General features: G+C 38.7%; 1 protein-coding gene across 1 annotated transcript in view; it reads right to left on the bottom strand.

The window, feature by feature from the left end:
• The window catches only part of grin2ab (glutamate receptor, ionotropic, N-methyl D-aspartate 2A, b), a 131,745-nt gene that overhangs the window by 36,367 nt on the left and 72,193 nt on the right, over positions 1-23,185 (bottom strand). The window contains exons 5-8 of the mRNA XM_024259644.2: positions 3,987-4,153; positions 3,718-3,852; positions 3,526-3,625; positions 1,022-1,227 (exon numbers count right to left, since the gene is read on the bottom strand). Of these exons, the coding sequence (XP_024115412.1) occupies positions 1,022-1,227; positions 3,526-3,625; positions 3,718-3,852; positions 3,987-4,153 (608 nt within the window). The remainder of the gene's footprint in view (positions 1-1,021; positions 1,228-3,525; positions 3,626-3,717; positions 3,853-3,986; positions 4,154-23,185) is intronic.

The following is a 23,185-nucleotide window of genomic DNA, read 5'->3' as shown; positions in this document are numbered from 1 at the left end:
CAAGCAGATCAAAACGTCCTGCTGAAACAGTAATACTTACGTTATATTTTTTCTTCCTGTGGTTATAATTAACATTCACATTGACAATTCTTAAGATATATATATTTATATATTTAAAAAACTGTGGCTTAATGACTTGATTGTGCTCAGCAGTGTCTGGGGTCACATGGTCTATGCCTGACTTTACACGGCCATTGACAAAAACCATGGACCACACTTTGCCTGACTGAGGGACGTCTAGAAACCAGGGATAATTGGAGCCAAATTAGTTAAATGAATAAGGGGCTTGTTACAAAGGCAAGTGGGTCTTCATGCACTCCAACATAAATCAGTTCAACTTTTTAAGCTTTTTTCCTTAAATTTATTACATGTAAAATCTATAGGTGGGATTTTTATTCTTTTTTTAAATCTTTTTCATAAATATTTGATACCCTGCTACAGAATGGCCACTCGTTTAGGGTGTAACCAGTAGCAGGGACTGGCTCCAGCAGCCTCATATCCCCGAAAAGGGATACAGTGGGTTCAGGAGATGGATGGATACATATTTGATTGTAAATTAGACACAAGTGGGGGTATGAGGAGCAGTCTTTTATTGGCAGATACTTTCAAATTCTCTACCTGAATTTGGTAATACTGAACTTGTTTTAATGATTGATAATCTTTTTTTTTTTGTCTCAACTATTGGTTAATTTCTAGAAAAAAAAAGGTCAGCAACAAAAACAAAAACTGACCTCAGATTACTTCTATCCCAATGGGTCACATGACTTCCCCTGCTATCATCCTTTGAACAGTTTTGATTCTACCTGATGTTGAGTTTTCTGGCTTCCATGTAAAGCAGCACATGTGAGCTGACAGTAGAATATCTTCAAAAATGTACTTTTTTCCTCCACCAGATCCTTCTTTTTACAACATTGAAAAGAGTTACATAAGACTGCTGAACACTCAGCTGCAAAAACAAGCTGGGTTATGCAAGTCCCTAGATCTTAATGACTGTACGCTCATCACCAACACACACACAGACCTGCGTAGGGCACTGGGTGGGAGCTTCCCCGGGCTCCTGTCGGATGCTGTGCTGTAGCAGCTGCTCTGGGCCTCTGGCAGCTCTCCTTTTTCCCGCAGCATGGAGGTGGCTGCAGAGGAAATTATGCCCACTCCATCCCGCACCCGCTTCTCCAGCGGGTACTCCCAGTCGTCATAAGACACAGAAATCATCCCCAGGGGATACACCTGAGAGGAAAATAGATTTGCGAGGAGGTGCACAAAAACTGGACTAAATTTAGTCTGACTTACCCCTAAATTTAAAACATTCACCTTTATTTATTTTTGTGTGTAACAGAATATCGGAATAAATCTGACACATCTTGGTTTCATGTGGCATTGAACAATAATTCAGTTTTATTCTCTGAACTGAGTTTTTTTCCTTTTTTAGCTGACAATAAAAAAACACAAGTCTTTTTACTTCTGAATTGCCCAGTTTTTTGACAAGTATGATGTTCTAAAATTTTAGTTAAATGTTGATGAAGATTCTCAGGGATTCAGGTCATGTTATCACAGGATTCTGTTCTTCTGGGCAACTGGACTCTGAATGATGGAGTCCAGTTGAGCTTATTTTTTCATTTAACTCGTTTACACTGGAGCTTTAGCTACAGTATTGACATTCTTCGAGCTGATATGGAACACCTTACAGTAGTGAAGTGTTCACGCAACTGACATGAATCAAATGATTCTATCACGGAGAAAAAAAAAATAAATCAGTTTTCTGTGCGTATTCACAGCGGATTCACAATGATCATGTAAACTGTAAAAATCTTTGGTATGTCAAAGAATATGTGTCATTTAGGTGTTGCCAGTAATATCTCTGCTGTTATTGTACAAATAATACTTAGGCCAGGGGTGTCCAAATCCCACCCCCTGCCGGTTTTCCCAGAAACCCTGCCTTATCTGCTGCTGATTACCTGGATCAGGTGTGTCTAGCCAATTAGGAGCTTAAATGGCAGGTTGGTTGAAAATTATGCAGGACGCCGGCCATTGAGGCCTGGATTTGGATACCCCTGACTTAGGCCATAGTAAAAGTTTAAATCTCCTCAAGTGTAAATCCTATTTAGATTCCCTGCTCTTTCAGATTTATAATGATTATTGTGTATTTGTCCAAACAAAATGATTTAAAATCTTTGGAACTTTATATATGAGATGGACAAAAACTTTGCAGGAGGCATTTCTGCAGTACTGTAAAAGAAAAAAAATGATGCTCATCAACGCTAAACCCATGCAGTCACTTATGATCACACTACTGCCTCACTGTTTTGCATATTTTCAGCCATTCAGGTTGACCCTGTCTTACAAAACCCTTTCTTATCATCTATTAAACTTCTTTCAAAGCTCCAGCTTGTAGATTTTAAGCAGCAAATAATCCTTCTTGTGTTAATTTGCAGACTCAGCCTCCAAAAAACTCACAAATTCCTCATGCTAACTCATGTGCAAGTCTGAGGCATCTGCCAGCACATCTGTGAGGTTTTACTGCAGGTCTGATTAGTGATTGTAGCTGCATTTCCATTAACAATTAAATTGCGCAAATTGAATTTGCAATAATAAATTTGCTTAATGGAAACACCCCATTTTCAAAATAACTCGTATTAATCAAAATAAGTTTTTTGCACTTGGGGAAGGTGGTTTTTGGGGCGTATTGAAATGGACATATTTCTCAAAACTGCAATGAATTCACTTTTTCGCTTCTTGGTCGGAACTGGCTGCTCTGAGCCCAGCACAGCGGGCACCACAAGAGGTCCCAAAGCGTCACAGCTCATTAAAAGCAGCGTGTCATACAGAATATTTGGATCCACAGCTCCTCTGTAAAATCACCAACCAAGATTTACCAAAATCACATCATACATAGTCGCTAATACGGAATGTTTTTTGTCAGAAAGGTCCAACTGCCTACATGTTAGAATGTTTATTTTTTTAATATCACCTGAACGGCTTCTCACGTGTCTGACATATATATAGACTGTGATTTTGAATGGCTTATCGTGTGAGTTGGTTTGTGTTTATTTACATAATTAGGATTTAATAGAAACAGTGTAATAGCAAAATTGTGGGGTTTTTTTTACATTTCTTGAATATCGATAAAGTTTTTGCATACATGTTTTGCTTCTAATTACTTCATCAGCTCCACCTTCTGACCTTTTCTTTATATATATCATTTGTGATTGTTGATGTCTGTGAAGCAGACTTTTTTTGTCAAATTTAGAACATGGCACTTTGTTTAAGTGTCAATAAAGCTGTTTTTTTTACACAGTGATGCGTACTGTACATCTTTCATCTTCTGGGAGATGCTTGTGTCAGTTCCAATCAAGGAAAAAACTTGCTGGTTGAAAAATTTACTTTAATCCAAAATTTGCCAGGAGTATAAATCATTTCAGACTTGACTGTACATCATCATGAGATATGCTGTTCCTCTTTGACCTTACAATACAAATTTAGCAAGCAAAAACAAATAGTGAAAAAGACAGACAAAGGCATCGCTACCTCGGGGGTGTAGTCCGGGTTCCCAGTGGTGAGGCTGGACACGATCCAGATATAACCTGCCCCTATCAGACCCAAGGATCGCGCCTCTTCCAGTATATACCTGTCAAAGACATGAGACAGGTTCTCAGACCAAATCTATCAGAGTGTGAGAGAGGGACATAAACAGGATGGGCAAATGGAATACACACTCACATGGCTTCATCCTTGGAGCAGTACAGCAGAATAACCGGGCTCTGGATCCTCTTGAGGGCGATGTGTGATTTTGAGTTTGGGTCACCATCCACAGCATCGAGTGTCACTACGCTTTGTAGGTCCCAGCGCACAAAGCTATAACAATACACCAGTAAATAACACAAATCACACAAGGCACTTAACCTTGTCAGCACCTATAAATAAAGGTTAAGGATGAAAACAGAACGACTGTGTGTGTGTTTGTGAGAGAACGAGAGCTTCTTCATTACCTGTGATCCACAGTTATCTTCAGCGTGCTGATGAACTCCTGATACCCCGGGAACTTTGAAGTGACGATGGAAAAAACATGCCAATCATACTCCTCCATGATTGCGAGCATGAGCAGAGCCTCCTGCTGCAGGGCTGCACCGAACTGGAAGAAAGTGGACTTTTCGTCCTGTAAAAGGCACAAAGATAGAAATAAAAAAAAGAACTTTAGCAATCAGGCAGACCATGAGAAGAAGGGAGATAAGAGAAAGTGCAAATATTGGAGAAACTTCAAGAAGAAAAATGTGAAAGACAGAAAGAGATAGCGAAAGAGCGATTTGGTCTACATTGCAAGAGTGCTGGCAAAAAGGAGTTGAGTAAGTGATGGCGTGTCTTAATGGGGGGAAATAACTGCCTCATAACTCACAGGCTCCATTCACTCAATAACAAACAAAAGAGGATTGTTTTTTAACACAATTGAGTCAAATTCTCTTTTTTTTATTCATTCTGGAATTCTTGTTGTGTGACACCAAACAGCGTCAAACAAATGCTCAACATACGGAGCGATTTTACAGCCGTCTCATTTTAGATCTAAGGACCTCTTCTGTAAAATGTGAGTCCAAATGTTCACAATTTTAAAGCATAAATTCACAATGAAGTGCTCGGCTAAATCATTTAGTTTCAGCAATGGAAGGCAAGTGCAGGCGTGTGTGACTGACGAAGAAGCGGCAGCACCAAGACCGAAGCTGCGATTGAAAGGAATAAAATCCACAGCCCGTGTGAAATAAGTTGCTAATGATTGCAGAATGTATATTTGCATGGATTGCCATCCCGGCCTTCCTCTTGGGACACAACAAAAAGCAACAAAGCCGGAGAGAAGTCATGGGCAAGGTAAGGTGAGGAGATGGAGGAGAAAAAAAGAAAAAAAAAGACGGCTGAGCCATTTTAGAAATGGAATTGAGAGACCTGCTCCAGAAATAAAAATACGAGGGTAATAAGTTGTAAAAGATACATGCATGTGTGTGCTCTCTGCAGCAGTAAAATCCCTTAATCCACATTGAACATCAAAGCTGTTACAAAATTACATGACGAATCAGCTGCCAGCTTCTGTCTTCCCTTATGTACACGTGTGTGCTTGGTAAACATGTGATGAACATGTGTGTAAAACTTATTAGCCTTCAAGCTGTGTGCGTTTGCTGAAATAATAATAATAAAAAAAATCCCCCAGCTCTGGCTATCACACACTTAAAAGAGGCCCCTCAGAGATTAAACTCCCTTCCCTTCTCTGCCACAAAGTAAGGAGAAAAATGGAAAAAGGGGGAGGATAAAATTTCACTTCAAAAAGATCTATCTTCCTGTTTTCATCTGCGCGCGTGTGTGACTGTAGGAGCTTGTGCGGCTTTATATTTCACTCAGCTTAAGAAAAGAAGTGAAAAAACGTCAGTGTGGCAACAGTTGCGTCTTTGGTTCTGACCAGTTATAAACACAAACACACGGAAAGTTGGAGGGAGGAAATCATATAATATACAAACCCGGTCTGATAAGCAAAAAACAGTCAACAAAACCATCTCTACGGTGTTCAAAGTCTCACTCCAGTCCTCTCTAATAAATTTTCAAATTGTTTCCAAGGGTATTTTTGTTGTGATTATAGTGTTTTTAGCCAAAAAAAAAAAAAACAGTAGTTTTCTAGGACATACTGTCTGCAGTCGTTCATTAGAAATTCACCCCTGAGTTGTGGGTAAGACTGTTTGCATGGAGTAAGCCCACTCACTCTTCCCATCATCCCATCATCATTACACTGAACAGTTTTAAGCTGGATCAAATCAAATAAAACTTTATAAAATGTGCTTTTCATACTTGTGCAGCTCAAAGCACCGTACAATTTAAAAAAAAAGACACAAATGTATAAAAACTCACCCTTTACCCTCTCCTGACCTCACACACAATACTTATGTCAACTTCTAAAAGAAACTTAAAGCATGGTTCTGCTGTGAGGCAACAATAGTATTTGTCAAGCTCTGCCCCTGGAACATTGCCACAGACCGACCGAGACAGCAACGGGGTCCACTCCCCAACCATGAGGCTGGAATGGTGGATTCCAGCAGACGGGGGAAAACTACGGCAACAATCACCAACAAGCCAGCATGCCCTAACATAAAGGATCCCCACAGTAATAAGATATCAGCTCAGACGAGGAAAACAAAGACATCCATGGATCTAGTCGTCTTCTAGTGGAAGCATCAGAATGGAGCAGAGCAGTGAGCTTGTAACCTGCCGTAGTTTCTACATCAAACTTGCAAGTTTTTTTGCCATTAGTATTTTTTCATCTACTTCTAAATCACAATTTGAGAACATAAATACTCAGAAATGTCATTTTGAGCTTAATTTTCTTTATACATGTCCTCCATCAAGAGAAAAATGCTACAAGAACATGTTAAAAACACCAAAAACAAATTTTTCATTAAATTGGGTCTTTAAGAGATAATAAATAGTTCTCACATCTTCTAAATAAAACAGAAAATGATTTTGCTCAGAGTCAAATATGTCATTTTTAATAATTATTACCACTTTAGAAATGACGGAAATTAAACATACATGAAATATTCAGGCTAAATGAACAGTCTGTTCATTTTAGGTCAAACAGAAAATGTAAGAAAGGATAAAAATCACAATTTTCTCCTTTTCACTGCTTTAAACTGCAATTAATCACCTAACAAATTGTGCGCAAACGCTTGGCTTATTCCTGCTATTTTTACCAATCAAGTGAGCAAAAGGTTGCAGCTGATTCCAAATGTGGCATTTACATTTGGAAGCAGTTAAATGTGAACCTAAAGACACGCAGCCAAGGAGCTCTAATAGCAAGAAATCATACGAAGGCTGAAAAAAGACAAAGCAAATCCCCCAGAAAGCTACAGTGGGAGAGAATTACCAGTTTATTGCATTTAAAGAAATAACAGAGCACAACGGTGAGCTCAGTATCAAATAAATCCCAACATGTACACAGAAAGGATGATCACTTTTTTAATGGTACAGCAAACCGAAAAAAGATAAAAGAGTAAGAAAAAATTGAAAATGAGAATGCTTTATTCTTTAAAAATGTTTACTAAAAAGAAAAATATATATATTTTCTACTTAAATAATAGAAATGTCCGACTTTGAAATGATGAATTAACAAAAGTGGAAATAAGTCGGGGCCGTTCATATCAACCAAAAAATAAAAAATAATAATAAAAACAAGCTGCAAGAGAATGATATGAAAAAAAAAGAATGGAGAACGGTAAAGATCAGTATCTCGGATTGTTTTCATAAAGTGACAGATGACAGTGGCATCCAAGTGAATTCAAAATGATCCACTGTCAGCTGAGATTCAGACAACAGCTGACTGACGGCATCTCGGAGGTACACACAGATAATAACACAAACAAACACTGAGACCTAACCCAGGCCTCTTCAACATGCAGAGGTCAAATGTTCCCCAGCAGTCAGATCGATCATCAACGACACTTGACAGACCTGCACTGGTGGAAAGAACCACAAAAAACGGATGGTGGTAAACGCAAATCCCTTGAAGGTTTGGGATTTTGAAGGATAATATACATATATAATCTTTTTTTCTGATAGCCACATGTGTGCAAATCAAGTGCCCTTGAGGCATATTTTTAGGAAAGCTACCTCATTTTCACAACACATAACCACCAACTATTTGACAAAAAGAAGCTAATCAAAAATGTGGGCAATGCTAAGTACTGTTACTCCTACTAAATGGCTGAAGAGGGTAATTTTCAAGCTGGCGCTGCTAGTCAGCTTCTGATGAAGTGATCACCACCAGGTGTGCCTATCAGAAAAATAAAAGTCAGTTCGTTGTTGGCCTGATCCGTTTATCAACTGTAGTGTTGTGATAGTGTTAAAGCAATTGATGGAGATAAATACATTTGCAAAAAACTGTTGTTAAAATGTGAAAAAGATAGAAAAACGCATTCAGCAGAGGACAAACACACTTCTTCAAGGTCAGGCTGTGCAACGCTCCGACAAAAACCCAAACAACGGCTCCGTCTTGGACCCTGCAGGCTTCACTGAGCATGTCAAACATTAAAGCTCGTGACAGCACGGTCAGAAAACAGCTTGGTTTGTCTGGAACAGGTGCTAGCAAGAGACCTCAACCCCCTCAAACAACAGCCAAACACTGAAGTTTGGAGAAGTGCATCTGGACAAACCAGTCATCTGGAGAGGAAACAAATGAAGAGATGAGACCAAAAGTGTCCCTCCAGGACTGCAGTTGTCAAATAAAAAAGAAAAACTGCAACACTGCGCTGAGGTGACTAAATAAATCTCCTTAAAGGAGCTAAAGAATAAGAGTAAAGCCGCGCGTGCAGTTTTAGTGCATATTTATTGATTTGACTGCTAGAAAAGTTTGATGTGGGTCATCACTGTCTCCTGAAACTGAAGATGATGATAAATTGGGTTCTGAGCTATCTGATCGGCTGTTTGTGTTCGGGACAAGGTCTTCGTGACACAACCTTCAGGTTTTCTCTGAAATGTGTGGAGAAAATATATGAAAAGTCTGACCCTAAAGATGAGAAGATATTAGTTTTTCAACTGATTAGGGTGAAAAAAACTATCTAAAAAAGAAAAACAACGAATGTATGCTTTTAACTGTTAATTAAAAGATGGTGCAGGTTCTACTGCTTACTAAAAAGTCTTAAATGACTGAATAAAAAGATGGATGTAACATGTGGTCACCTGATTTGTTAATTTACATCACTTTTTTAAGTTTCGTAGTTGTTGTTATCCTGTTTGACTTTAATCATTTGTTAGACTCTTTTTTCCAAAGCATTCGACAAACAAGCAGAAACGGAGGCAGAGTCACACCTTTGAAGTTAAACATCCTAAGAAAACAGTCTTGTTTCCAAGAAACCTCTAACTTTCCTATAATGAGCCAATATGTCGGCAAACAGGCCTGACAGTTTCTTGGAAGAGGCCCGTCAACAATAAACAATAGCCCTAAGTCAGTCATAAGAGCGTGCCTCTTTTAGCATAATTTGATTAAACATTTTAAGTAAAAGGATGAGCTCCAGACAGAATGATCCCCAAAAGGTTCTCGTGGGTATTAAATCTTACCACAGAAAAAGAAAAGGAATGTTGAATCGCAAATGCAAGTATACTGATCTATTTTGTAAAATTGGACTCTTTAATCCTTTAACATAGGAGATGTCACCGGCGACACCTGAATAGTACGCTTATGGACATACCATACCTCTCATTCCTTTCTGTAAACGTTTTGCACTGGGATGATATTTGACGCTTGTAAATTGTTAAATAAAGGCGCAAAGCTGCTTTTCTTGGTAATAAAAGCACTTCACTACTGAAAAGGGTTTTATATATGAGAGCAAAGCCACTTTAGAATCCATTTGTATAAAAGGTTGAGGAGTTCCAGTGGGCAGAAAACCAACTAGTGGTCACTTGGTGAACTAACCTGGCTCCAGCTGCTTTTTGTTTGAAAACTGGCCCAAAAAGTCAAGTTTTGCTCAATTGACACGTATATTTTAGCTCAAAGTCCCACTTTGATTATCTTTTAATCTGTTGTAAAAGTGTTCCCAGTGGTCTTTTAATTATCATTTTGCCAATTTTAGCCAAAAGGAAACAACTTGTGACATAGTTTCTGCAGAGCGGCACTAGTTCGTTAGAAATTCACCCCTGAGTTGTGAGCAGAACTGTTGGTGTGGAGTAAGCTGAGCCCCCACCTCTCATCACCCATCTGTTTACATGCTCTCCAGCTAGTTTACAGCCACTCACAACCCCAACCTAACATTACTGGTGCAAGAACAATTGTGAGCGATTTTGGAGTCATCCAGCCGTATAGTTTTGAGCCAGATACCAGCCCAGATGAAGGAAACAAAGACGTACATGGATCTATTTGGCTACAAGTGGATGCATCAGAATGGAGCAGAATAGTGGTCCACCCACTTTTACAAGCTTTTTTAAACTGAATTTTTTCATCTGCACATAATTCTCTATGATTTGAGTAAAGAAATACTCAGAAATGAAATGCTAAGCTTTATTTTCTTTATATGTCCTCAATTTTAAGAAAAATGCTACAAGAACATGTTAATAACACTAAAAACACAATTTTCCTGAGTGGGTGTTTTACCAACAGTAGCTGTTTTTTAAGATTTTTATTTAAAAGCTGCAAGAATCTGAAACACGTCTTAAAGTGATGACCACACAGTTCGAACATACAGTGAGGCTCTTAAAGACTACAGAGGCTGCTGATGTGAGGCTTTATGTCATACATGTCTATAACAAGCTTTTAACACATTTAAAATTTATTAATGTCACTGTGGTCTAACCCACAGTTTTTTTAAAACATCATCACAATCCAAGAAGGTGAGGTTAGTGGATTTTTAAATGAATTAATTTATAATGAATGAGATGAAATACTTTTTAGAGGACTGAGAGGTAAAAGGAGACGATGATAGTTGCTGGTTTGGTTCCTGAGTTATGAAGGGAGAGAAGATAGGTTGACATAGTCAAATCAAACCAAACTTTATTTATCAAAAAGCACTTTTCATACTTTACAGCTCAAAGCGCTTTACAATTAAAAACAAAGACCAAAGTAAAATAGAAACCCAACCCACCCTCTTACCCCTCCCATATATTTGTACATACATCACATGACCCCACAAACAATGAATATTATGAACGTTAACTTCTAAAAGAACCTTAAGGCTTGGCTCTGCTGTGAGGAAACAGCATTTGGGAATCTCTTTATACCAGGAGTCAGTTCTGTCAATACATGTTCACCATGTATTTACTAAAGACCCACTCTGATTTAAAAAAAAAAAAAAACTTGTTTTTTGGTGTTTTAATGTGTTCTTGTAGCATTTTTCTAATAATGGAGGACATCAATACAGAAAATTAAGCTAAAAATTGAATTTCTGAATTTTTTTTTTTTTTTTATTCAAATCATTGTAAATCAGGAGCAGACATAAAAATACAGATGCATCCGCAGATTCCTTGGAAAATGAAACAGGTTTTTGGCTAAAAAACATCATATTTATAATTAAAAGAAGCTTTTACAATAAGTCAAAAGATGATCGGAGTGGCTTTTTCATAAAGCACAAATATTTCACAAACACAAAAGCGCCACCACATCATAACACACACACCTAGAGATTAACTAATGACAGTGTACATCAGTTTTACAAAACCAGTGAACTTTATGTACAGATTCACATCCATCCATGTGCATGAACAATGCACATGTGTGCACATGCAGAGGCCCCTAAAAACATAGCTTTACTTACAAGCCAGCATAGCAGTGAATAATACATCAACCAAACCACGACAGTAACTCACTGATTCCACCTCCATCTCTCAAACGCCGTATTTGATGTCAAATTTCATTCTGCCTTACAGAAATCAGATTAAGAAAATATGAAAGTATGGCGGAAGCTTCAGCCGATGAGGGCTGAACTGACACATTTCTGTACGTCACCAGAAAGCTCACGAAAACAGAGGACGCCACAACCAGCGGAGGCAAACGAAGCGGCTTCTGATCTCCTGACTGCTAAGGAGCAATAAATGAAAGACGGTAAGAGCAGCAAATGACATACTGTAGGGTGACACAAAGGATGGAGCTCGCATGCGGAATAATAAGAAACGCATCTGAGTAAAGGGGATGATGATGATGAGGCCAGCAATGTGCTATATTAATTTTTAATGCAGTCGGTCAGTTAGGATGGAGCAGCTACATTAAGTTGGCCTGACAAAGTATGGCCCCCAGATGCTGCTAAGTACCATCCCACTTAAGCTTGCACAAAAGTGCAAACAAACTAGCATGGCAAATTCTGTGTCAACAAAGTGATGCTTCCAGGGTTACATGCAGATAAGAGCAGCCACAGCACAAGTGCTGCAAAAAAAAAAAAAAAAAAGAAGAAGAAGTCTTTCATTTTTTAAAAACTGCTTAAGTCACTAAAAAGATTAAAACACAACCCTGGCAGTCTGGAAAGTTGAAGATATTGAAACTATTGTTGTCAAAAAATGCAATATTGTTCGAGGTACAAGCTCAACACGACACCCAAAGGGAATCCATACTACAATACTACAACATATGTTTAATCCAAGGTGACTTGAGTTATTAGAAACCTGAAAAACCATCAATACTAGTATTTCAGTTAAATAAAAGCGCCTCCTCAAGGATGAATAAATGTATGCATGGGTTGAAAAAAACAAAATCTTTCTATTTGATAAAATATATAAAAACAAGTATGTCTTCAACAAAAAGAGCATGTCACATATTAGTATTAACAAAGGAAGATGTCACTGCATCTCACTGATTCATCAGATTTTGATTTCAGTTTTTTGCTTTTATTTTGAAAACCTTCACATCCTTGAAAAAAGGGTTTTCTTCAGTCGTATTTACCACATTCCCTCAGCAACAACTAGCTTATTTGGTCCACTTTTAATGATGAACTAATGTGAGCATCAGGGTCTTCTGTGCAGCTTTTTTATGTCAGTGTAGTTTAGTTCAGTCACTTGATTGATTTCAGTTCTTCAACCAGGTCATATTCTTAATTAATTTACACACTAAAAACTCCACCGATTAAAAGAATCCAATTTGTTTTTTGTTTTTTTAAAACCCAACTACAACCTTAAAAAAGGGAGTCACTTTTTTTCTGGGTTATTTTAATTTAGGAGAAAAACCCTAAATTATGCTAAAATGAAACTAAAAATGTAGTATTACTTTAAAAAGTAATCTAGAAATATATTCTAATATAAATAATCTGACAATTGAGTTAAAGATACAACCCAATTTTTTAAAATCCTGCTGTTTTATGTTGTTAATTTTCTCAGTTTTTTAATCCACATTTTATGTTGGATTCAGTCAGATCCTTCTGCTTCTGTATTTTAATTTGTCCATGTTTTAAATTGGTTACTTTTGTCACCTTTAGGTTCAGTTCAGTCTGTAGGTGTCCATCTGGTTTTCATGCTGTTGCTGTCTATAAATTCCCAGCACTTTTCTTCAGGGTAAAGCAGAGATTTCAGCAGAGCAACAGCAAAAACCTTTGTACTTCTTGGTAAAATGTTGCCTTGTAAAAACGACCAGACTGATTATATCAATGACAATACAATACATATTCTTAGCATTAAAACATCATACAAAAACCTCAGAGGCTCCTGTTAGCAAATGCTAGTGCTAGCGGGCATTCTGATGGAACTATCAACTGAAAGTTATGGCAGAACAGACAAACAAACCAAATAATCTGCTTTACAAAAGCAATGTCCCAACTATACACAAAAAACAAAACCAGAGACAAGTTTCTGACATTTGCTGATGTCTGGGTTGATTTGGACTATTTATCTGAAAATATTGTTTATATAGATGATTAAGATTAAACACGCTGTTGTTAAAAGACACAAAGAACCTGCATGTGAGTTATTTGAAGTGAAAAATGAGAAAAAGAAATAAATTAAGAAAAAATGCTGGCACACCACCTGACATTTTGATACTTTGAAAACATTCCAAAAGATTAAAAGTAAAAAAATATATTAAAATACATGGAGAAATTTACAGAAATTTATTGGATCTATTTATGTAGTATAGTATTGAATATATATATATATATATATATATATATATATATATATATATATATATATATGAAATAATAATAAAATTTAAGTTTTGAACAAAGCTAAGGATTTTGTAATGCTCTGAATCTGTTCTTTTTTCACTAGAGGATAAATGTGAAAAATCCTTCTTGAACTCAGGGTCGTTGTTGCTTCATTAACCACGCAGAACGAGTCTGTTCATGCTTTTTTACATGACATTTGAGATTTAATACTCGAGGGATGTTTCTGTGTGAAAGATTAAAGGTTTAGATTATTTCTTCTGGGTTTGAACAGAGCTAATAGATTTGTTTCTAGTTTAGAGCTAAGGCAGGATAATGCAATTTTTTATGTTTATTAACAATTCCTATTTGTGGCATTTTCATAGCTGGTAGATATTCTCAGGTTGGCTGAACAGGAAAGATTGTTAAGATTGGTGGTACTGTGGAAGACCTTTGAAGGACATTAGCAGGAGTCACTTCTCCATTTCTGATGTTACAGCTTCTTGTAACAAACAATATAAAAAGTTCTCAATTAATACAAATATTCAGGATTTACAAAGTACAAAAAGAAAAACGCTTCTAATTGTCCACAAGAAACCTTCTGTGTGGTGCTGAGGACAAAAATAAAACAACAATGCAGATAAAAGGAGAAAAAAAAAGAGCTGGAAACAATTCATTTCCATAATCTACTTGTAATGTTGGCTCTTAAAAGTGCAATTAGAACTAATTAAAGACTGTAGGTTAGTGTGTTAGGAAGATGAAGCGAGGGCGGAAGAAACAAACGCCTATGAAACATTTAAACTTCATTTTAACTGTAGCACTAGTAAACAAGTCACCCCCTGTACTGTAACCTAATTCTCAGGAAATGCTCTGCAGACGTTCCACAAGCCCCAACACCAACAAAACGCGGCTCAAAATCCCTCCGCTAACACGGAATTAGCTCCGGAATCCACTCCCAAATACTCATGACGGGTAGCCTCCAAGAAGGAAGTTGTCAGTTTGTTCCGACAAGGAACTCAGGGAGAACATTTGTGTTGTGGGATGCACCATGAAATTCTGGTGTTCTCATACTACTACACTTTGATTCTGTTGTATTCAGGGAATGTTGTGAAAAAATATCTAAAATAACTATTTCATGAACGTACTATAGTTGCACATTAAATGTTTTACATATTGCAGAAAGGTGAGAGATGGGGCAACAAAATCAGCGTCTTCAGCAGAGAAGCGCCATAAAAAATTCTCCTGACAGAATGTTAAGACAGACCCTCACTAGCTAACGAGTGGCGGTCCCTAAAACACTGAAAGCCATGCAGCATTAAAACACAGACATGTCCCACAGCGCAAATTCACCAACCAGCAGAAGGCCTCCTACATACCCAGGATCGACATGGAACCGTGGCAGACGTTTGCTTCCATCATTCCAACAAAGACTACTTTAGTATTTAACATGAGGTTAGTCCCAGTGCTTAAGTCTACTGTAGGATTTACCGCTCTCACACTCCCCAGACAAACACTAAATAGCATTTAAGACAGTGTACAACCCTAAATCGGCCCGGCCTGGCTCAAACTAGTGAAGCATTAAGGTCTTACAACCAACAAAGACAAGCATGTAATGGACAGCAGCCCAGCCTTGGACCGACGAAGCTTACAGCACTTCAGCAAAACCTCCGAATAAAATATGCGCCAAGAATACAGCATGTCCCCACGCACTTGAAACACATTTCCCTCCTCCAACAATGAAGGAGGATTCGCTTTAGAAAAGTTTAGAAAAAAAAAACTCTGAGCCAAAAAACAATGGGTAAAAAGATTGACATTAAAATAATTGTTGTTTAAAAGCCATAGAGGTGAATTGGAGAGACAAAAAAGTCACGATTTTACTTTGAAATCAAAAGTTTTAAAGGAACATAGATAAAAATAAAACTTTATTAAATGTATGACAACTATTCCAAAGACAAAGATTATATTATTTTTATTTTACCATTTATAAGTTGTTAAAATGGTACAAATGGAGGGGGAAAAGAAAAAGGCAACTACATAAAACAATGACAAAAAAGAAAGAAGAAAGAAAAGACATTGGAAAAAAAAACCTCAAACAATTTTGTCAATTGTGTAAAAAAAACATGGAGAAAATCTATTAATTTATTGACTTTTTGCAAAGCTAGTAATAGATTTAGGAAACAGAAGAGGTAAAAACGCAAGTGCATAAAAAAACCATCAGAACTAATTTCAGAGGTTAAATGAAACCATTCTGAGATTCTGGGAGCTAGTTCACTCTCACTCTAGGGGCTGTGTCTATATGACAGCCGCTTCTGCAGTGTTTCTGTGTCTCTGTGACTGAGTTTGAAGGTTCTGAGAGGGGAAAAATGGCCATGCCGCCCAATTCGCACCGCTGTTTGATCACCACGCCGTGGGACTTCAGATCGCCTCAATTCGCGTCTGTACCATTGAATTAACACTGAAACTGGTCGCCTCCACCGCATGGACCACGTTCGGTGTGAACGCAGGATTAGGTTGGAATGTCCATGTTGACTGAAATTTACACTCCATCTCATTGCCGCTCTGAAGAAGGGTAATTAGGAAGGATGACATTTTTTTAAAACTTGTTCAAATTGTACTTTTTTAAACAAAGAAATCAGTGGTAAATCTCTCAATCTTAAGAGCAACCTTGTGATTTTTTTTTTTTTTTGGGGGAATTTTAACATTTGGCTTACTTCAACTCAGGGGCAGAAAGTCCAAGCTTGAATCTAAAACTGCTTGCAAAACAGAAGTCTAATGATGTCATAAGGATAATGAAAACAGCACAATTTATGACACGATTCCCACGTAACAAAAAGTACCACCCCAAAATCCAAAGAGCATACAATTTGATCTTACTGAAGTTCTAAAAAGGTGAGTAGTTTGAAATTTAGTGTTGTCAGTATCAACTTCTGCCGGTCATTTCTATGCTAACATTTTTGTTGTTTCCAACATAATCCATTGTAATAGAAACTCTCTAACAGCTTCTATATTGTGTTTATCAGAAAAAAAACATGCACTGCAATTGTTTCACTTTACGTTCCCAATAATCACCTCAGCAAAACCATAAACCAACCTTTATTTTTTAAAAATCCATTTAAAACACTCCTTGCAGACATCTCTCTGCCTTGAGGAACAGAACGTCATCAATCACACCGCTGTAATATATTTGTTTTGCTGACAAAATGTCACGTTCCATTTTTTTTACACTTTTGCTGCAATGATGCAAAAACAAATCCTCATTTGCTCCTGCATGAAGAGACTGGCAGATTAGAAATTTAGAAACCTGATGTCAGTCTCTGTGGTACGTGGCAGAAAAACATTACAGATGAGTTATAGTGAGAACTCCCTTCTCAAAGCTAAACTTTAGTTGACCCATTTGGGAAGTGCATTTGTCAAATGCGTTGTACTCTTACATAACCTTAAATACTAATGAAAATAGTGTTTTTTCTGCATATTTCTTTCTTAAAATCATTGTGAATCAGAAGCAGACAAAAATATATATATTGTTGGAAAAAGCTTGTCGTTGTGAAGTGGGCCTTGCAGTCTGCAGCCCAGCTCCACTCCAATCTGATGCATACACATAGATCCATGCCCTTCTTCATTCTCCTTGTCTGAACTGGCATCTGGTTCTAAACTGTAGTGGTAATGTTGGCTTGGGGTTGTGAGTGGCTGTAAGCTAGTAGAAGTGTGCTAACATTATCCGTCCACCCACAGCACAGAGATGGTTGCAATTTTAATACGGAAGATCTATTTCATTTTCAGGTATGCTGGGTTGCTGATTCTGCACTCCATACGTCCACATGTTAAAAACTGTGGTTTTGATTTTTATTTTAGTACCAAAAACACACACCGAGAAAAAACTCTATTTGTTATTTTGGAGTTATTGGAAAAATGACCGTCTGACTGTTAAAACTCATGTGAATGTGAGAAAAACAACAATCTTTTAACACAACATGAATGCAAAATAACTTTCTACACCTAAACACAAGTCAGTTTATTGGCAGGGGTGTCAAACTCAATCACACAAGGGGTCAAAATCCAAAACACACCTCAGGTCACAGGCAGAGCAGGATAAATATTTATTGAACATACTAAAACAACATTTTTAAAACTTTAAAACTGTAACTTTTTAACATAATTATGACAAATAAGAAGGCAGGAATATTATTCCAGAATAAATCAACTTAAACCTTAAATAACGTAAAATAAAATAAATGATCTGGAGGGCCGGATATAATTACCTGGGCCCTGGATCCGCCCCCTTGCCTTGACTTTGACACATGATCTAAGGGGAGACACCGACATTACAGGGAAATATAAAACGCCGGGCCGTTCTTTGCTCACCCCTGCTCTAGGGTCTCTTCAAGTGATCATCCCAACTATCCAAGATGTCTCTGGCCCAGAGCTAAACTGCCAAAGACTACTGTCTATTCGTGGTCAATTTCTGTATCTCTATTAAACCTTTGATCACACTTTCACGATCTCTCCTTATCAAAATGAACTCCCGCTGCTCTGCAGAAACTATGTCTTAGAAAATGATACAGGTTATGTTGATTTTGGCTAAAAATATCAAAATCATAATTAAAAGACCATTGGAAATGCTTTTAAAATAGATGAAAAGATGATCGACTTAATTAAAGTAAAGTTTTTTCTGGAAAAATTGTTTCTTCTTACATTTTTCCTCACCAAGAACATCAACTAAACCTTGTAGCTATAGGTAGTTAAAGAAGGAGACTAATATGCATTTACTGTAACTACATTATGTGATCTGGATTCACATCATTTTTGTTAATTAAATATTTGCTTTAAAAAACAGCATAAAATAAAAACTATTTAAAAGTTTTAAAAAATGAACTGCAGTCCACTTCTGCAAAAAATGGAACAAAAATATGCAACAAAATAACTCAGGTTAATATGACACTGAATTATTAATCGTTTTAATAATATATTAAAGTTCCTACTTTCATATCTTGATGAATACTCAAAACTTTTCAGTAGCCCTTAAAATATTCTGAGTGGTAACAGCAATAATCCATCAGCTGTCCTCCATAAATCAGGAGGTACTCCGTACTGCTGACTCCATAGCATATGTTGCTGCATCAGCGTGCAAAGAGTCAACTAGAATATTGCAAAGAAATGACATAATGATTTGGCAAAAGAAGGGAAAATCAATTCCGAGCAGAACCTCAACAAAGCACATTATGCAGGAGAGCAAAAGTGCGCCTGCCAAGGCCTGTCTGTTAAATCTGTCCCGAGTGGTAGCCAAAGGGTCTGAGCGAGGTTTGGTCTGCCTATCCCGGTGTCAGGATGCTGCTCACGGCAGAGGCTAATCACAACACCTGTTTAGGGGAGATTACAGCCGGATCCACCAGAGCACTGAAAGGCCTCGGCGTTATTAAAACCGAAGTGTCTGTCCAGGCCCTGACAGCCATGTACACACCAGCGTACGTGTGACAGAGGAGGAATGAGCTGCGTTCTCGTGTACGTCGAGTGCTGCCAGTGTTTTTTGAGTGATAATAACTGTTTGACTTACAGAGCTTCAAAGAGAAAGAGATGATAATGTTATTTCATCCTCCCTTCAGGGGGAAATGAATGACAAAGTCAGCCCTTTACTCTTTTGTTTTTTGTTTTTTTCTCCCTCAAGTTCCCCCCATCGATGAATGAATTTCAAACAGCTCTAAAAACTCATCCTCCTCTCCTCTTCTCCAGCCTTCATTGGCAAATCAAAGAATTGTCAGTTTGATATTTATAGCCAAAGTGCCTTTGGGTGAGGAAGAAAAAAAAAAACAAAAAAAAACAACCCCCTCTCTTTCATATTGACTCCCAGCCCACTGACGGTGACTCTGTTGGACTTCAGAAACCTTAGGCCTGCTGTAAAAATGGCAGTAAGCTGTGAGTCAGCCCAGCCGGGCTTACTAACTCAGCGTTCCTTGTTACACCGTGCTGAGCCGGCCCAGAGCCGCAGGTATCGCACAACAACGGGGTGGTTTTGTCGCATTTAAGGCCAGAGCACTTGTCCTGTGACAGTGCGATGCAAAGCGATCTGGTTGGAGTAGGAAGTCAGCACGCCACAGGACTAATAAGACAATTCTCAGAAAGCTACAATCTTGCTGCTTTGCAGAAGAGCTGCAGGCCCTGCTGACTCCTAAAATGCGGCTCCACCTCATATTGGTTGAATAAATCTTTACTTTTTTTTGCTGAAGTTTTTAGTACTGCGGAATAAGTTTATGCAACAAAAAAATAAATAAATAAATGTCCAGGGTGCATTTTTAGAGCGGAGCAGGAGGGATTCTTTCAAAGGTTTTTATAGGGTTTGTTTTCGGGGAAAGAAAAGTGGCAACTTAACCCACTAGTTCTAGTGAGGAAAAAGAAAATGGTTGCTCATTTATTATAAATAAGGCTTACTCAGGTCTGCGTAAGCCTTTTTTTTCTAAACTAAAAGCACAAAACCGTTTGCTTTTTATGAAAAATTTTGTCAAACCAGATCAAGAGTTTGTTGTCCAGAGTTTCATACCATCACAGGAGGCCACAATTTCCCAATCCTTCTCCTTTGCCCTCCAATTGAGCCACTTCTTCTCATTGCTTTTGTTCAGCTACAAGCCACTGTTACCATGGCAAATCAATGGCCTGTCTACAGATGGGAGCAGGATTCTCTCTGCCAAACACACACACACACACACACACACACACTCCTAAACGCACAATCCATTTGCTTCCCACTCTGGCATTCTACAACAGTTGTAGAAGGTTGATAGATGTGTTCTATCCTGATAGGTGATGATAGTGCTGGCGTGTTTGTGTTGTGTGCAGCCACGCGGGTGTGCAAAAACATCAGATAAGTAAATCTATTTCCTTTCCTAATTAAAGTCAGGCGGTGCTCCCCAAGGTGAAAAGATCAAACTCAACGTGAAGGCGCCGAGTGTTGACGCGGTTATAACCACAAATGCATAAACAATGCTCCCACACATACACGTGCACAAATTACTTTTGGCAGCTTGTGTAATATTTTGGAGAGATTGTACATGTGTGTGCGCGCTTATCAGTGTTTGTGCAAAGCTGCTAGGTGTCCGTTGAGGGAGTTGGAGCAGCTACATGGCAGATGCTTAAAGCCAGTGGCTATCAGACAATGAAGCAGAGATAATAGGCCATGCTGCCATTACCTACTACACCCTATTAGCCAGTAGCAAACCTAGAGAGAAACAGACCCACACTCTGTATTTGTGAGGATGTATTCGTACATCTGCATCCGGCCCTTTGATTTGGGCCATATTAGACTTTGGATGGGGAAAAACTGGAGCAAAAGAGCTTATTTATAAGGCCTCCTTTTGGTGGGACAGATCTTTATCAGATAGAGGAGGGAGCAGGGGTGGGAGAGAGGTGAGAGTTGAAGAGCACGCCAAAAAAAAAAAACAAAAAAAATGCATTAGAGTCAATGTAAGCAAGACGATGAGCTGTGAGTTGACAGGAAGAGCGGGGAGGACTGGAGGGGAGGGGAGGCAGAAAGATTGACACACAGAAGGACAGAAGGAGAGAGATACAGTATGCAAGAAAACCCCTCCATGTGATGCTGGCTATGAAGAAACAGAAGAAAAAGCTCCGTTCAAATATCTGACTGTCTGCTGCTGACGTTTCCTTAAGTGCATGTGTGTGCTGAAGGGAGTGCGAGGATGACACACATCACATGCCAGCTCTCTATATCCATCTGTCTATTCCCTCCATCCTTCTGTCACCAGCCGGCTTGATGCTTCAGACTTTGCCAATGCGGCTTCTCCTGCTCGAGTAGGGGAACTGTGTGGATCCTGATAGGTGCAGAGCCAGAGGGAGAGGCGGGGGCACGAACGAGGAGGAGGAGGAGGAAGGGGGGTAAATAACAGCAAGTCATGACAATGATGATGATGATTATGTTAACCGAGTCTGGCCTTCGTCTCTGTTTCACGGCTTCCTCTCCGTCCCTCCTCCGTGTGCCTCCCGCTTTCTTTCTTTCATTCTTTCTTTCTTTCTTCCTCTCTGCGCAGCAACACTTTACAGAAGTTTGAGCCACTGGGAGATCATTAGCACAGGATCAAACCCCAGTACTCACTGTCCACACACTCACGCATAAACATAATGCAAATGTGCCGGGAAAAGACGCACAGAACTCACAAACGTACAGAAAAAAAGAAAAAACACAGGGGAGGAAAATGCAGCTTAACATGCAGATACAGTAAGAGTGAGGAATAGCAGCCTACAGTCATTCAGGATTGAGAGAAGAGGATTGACAGAGTCCTACTTCCGTCCTGAAAGAGTAATAAGTAAAAACACACTCCCTTCAAGGCTTGACAGACGTGCACATGTAAAGGGAAGCGACCACCCACACACCCAGACCCTATTCAGTGTTTCCGAGCAGCATTCTTCTCTCAATCTCCAGCTCTCACACACACAAAAACAACAAAAAAGTTACACTTTTGCAAGGAACTTATATTTGTCTTGCTCTCTAGAAAAATGCACGCACTTCAGTCCACACACACACTGAACTGCAGCCAGCACACGGTCGCAGTCAGTCTCTCCATCAGGAGTGTGTTGAATAATTCAGTCTAAGGGAAGTACACAAGACTGTTAGAAATGTATTCAGCGGTGGCCTGAGGGCTGGCCTCTGTTCTAAAAGCATGATGTCATCCTTAACCATCGACCATGATGTCTTTCTGCTCCATCTTTTTTTATCATCATGGATTTTTTTGGCCAAATTTTCTTTTTAAAAAAAAGGTCACGTGTAATCCTTTCCACCTTCTTTTCCCTTCCCCTTGCTTTGGCAGGTACGCCAGCTGTTCTGCTGATCAGCTGAAGACTCTCTTGGATGTAGGTCAGCCTCTCAATTAAGGCAATTAGTATCAGGCATGTGAGACTGAGACCAAGCAGTTCTCATTACAGCAACAGGAGCCATTGGCCCACATCACATGCCTCGCACTTAACACTCCACTTGGCACCTGCAGTCGCCTTCGCCTATAGCGCCAGTTTGCACTTCTTTACTTCTACATCACAGAATTGGTCCCTGCAGGAAAACGGAAGTACGCCATACAAACTATAGCATCATTCATTCCAGATTAGTCTTACTCCATAAGTAATTTCACGGAGAATTCAGAAAGGATAAAGAATGTCTGCCCAAAGTCCTGATGAAAAACCATCCCGATCATTCCGCTCTGCTGAGAAAGTTTCAAACGAGAACCCGCAGAATTCATAATAGACCCCAAAAAGTGATAACTCTATTTTTAACGAATGAATGCTGGTTGATGAGGTCAAAAATCTCTCCTTCCTTCTTAATCTGTAATGACAATCTGCTGCCTAATACACAGAAAAGCCATTATTGAGATTATGGTGGTGTTTCTTCAACAAGGGCTGCTACTATCAGATGACATCTGACTTGATTTGTTCCACATTTCTAGACAAGACAGAGTGAAAGGAAGCCTGAAACAAGCTCTAAAAAGCCAGTCAGTGTACTCAACAAGCAAAATGTCAATAGTGTTTAAAGTAGTTTACCTAAACCCTTCTAGACTAATGATGTAAGCATCTGCAGTGTGCTGATTTGTCTCGCAGTCTTCTGGGATGTGTCAGGCTTG

The sequence above is a fragment of the Oryzias melastigma genome, linkage group LG1, assembly GCF_002922805.2.
Source record: "Oryzias melastigma strain HK-1 linkage group LG1, ASM292280v2, whole genome shotgun sequence".
Lineage (NCBI taxonomy): Eukaryota > Metazoa > Chordata > Actinopteri > Beloniformes > Adrianichthyidae > Oryzias > Oryzias melastigma.
Note: the sequence above shows the minus strand (reverse complement) of the source record. Positions and strands in the feature narration are given on the sequence as shown.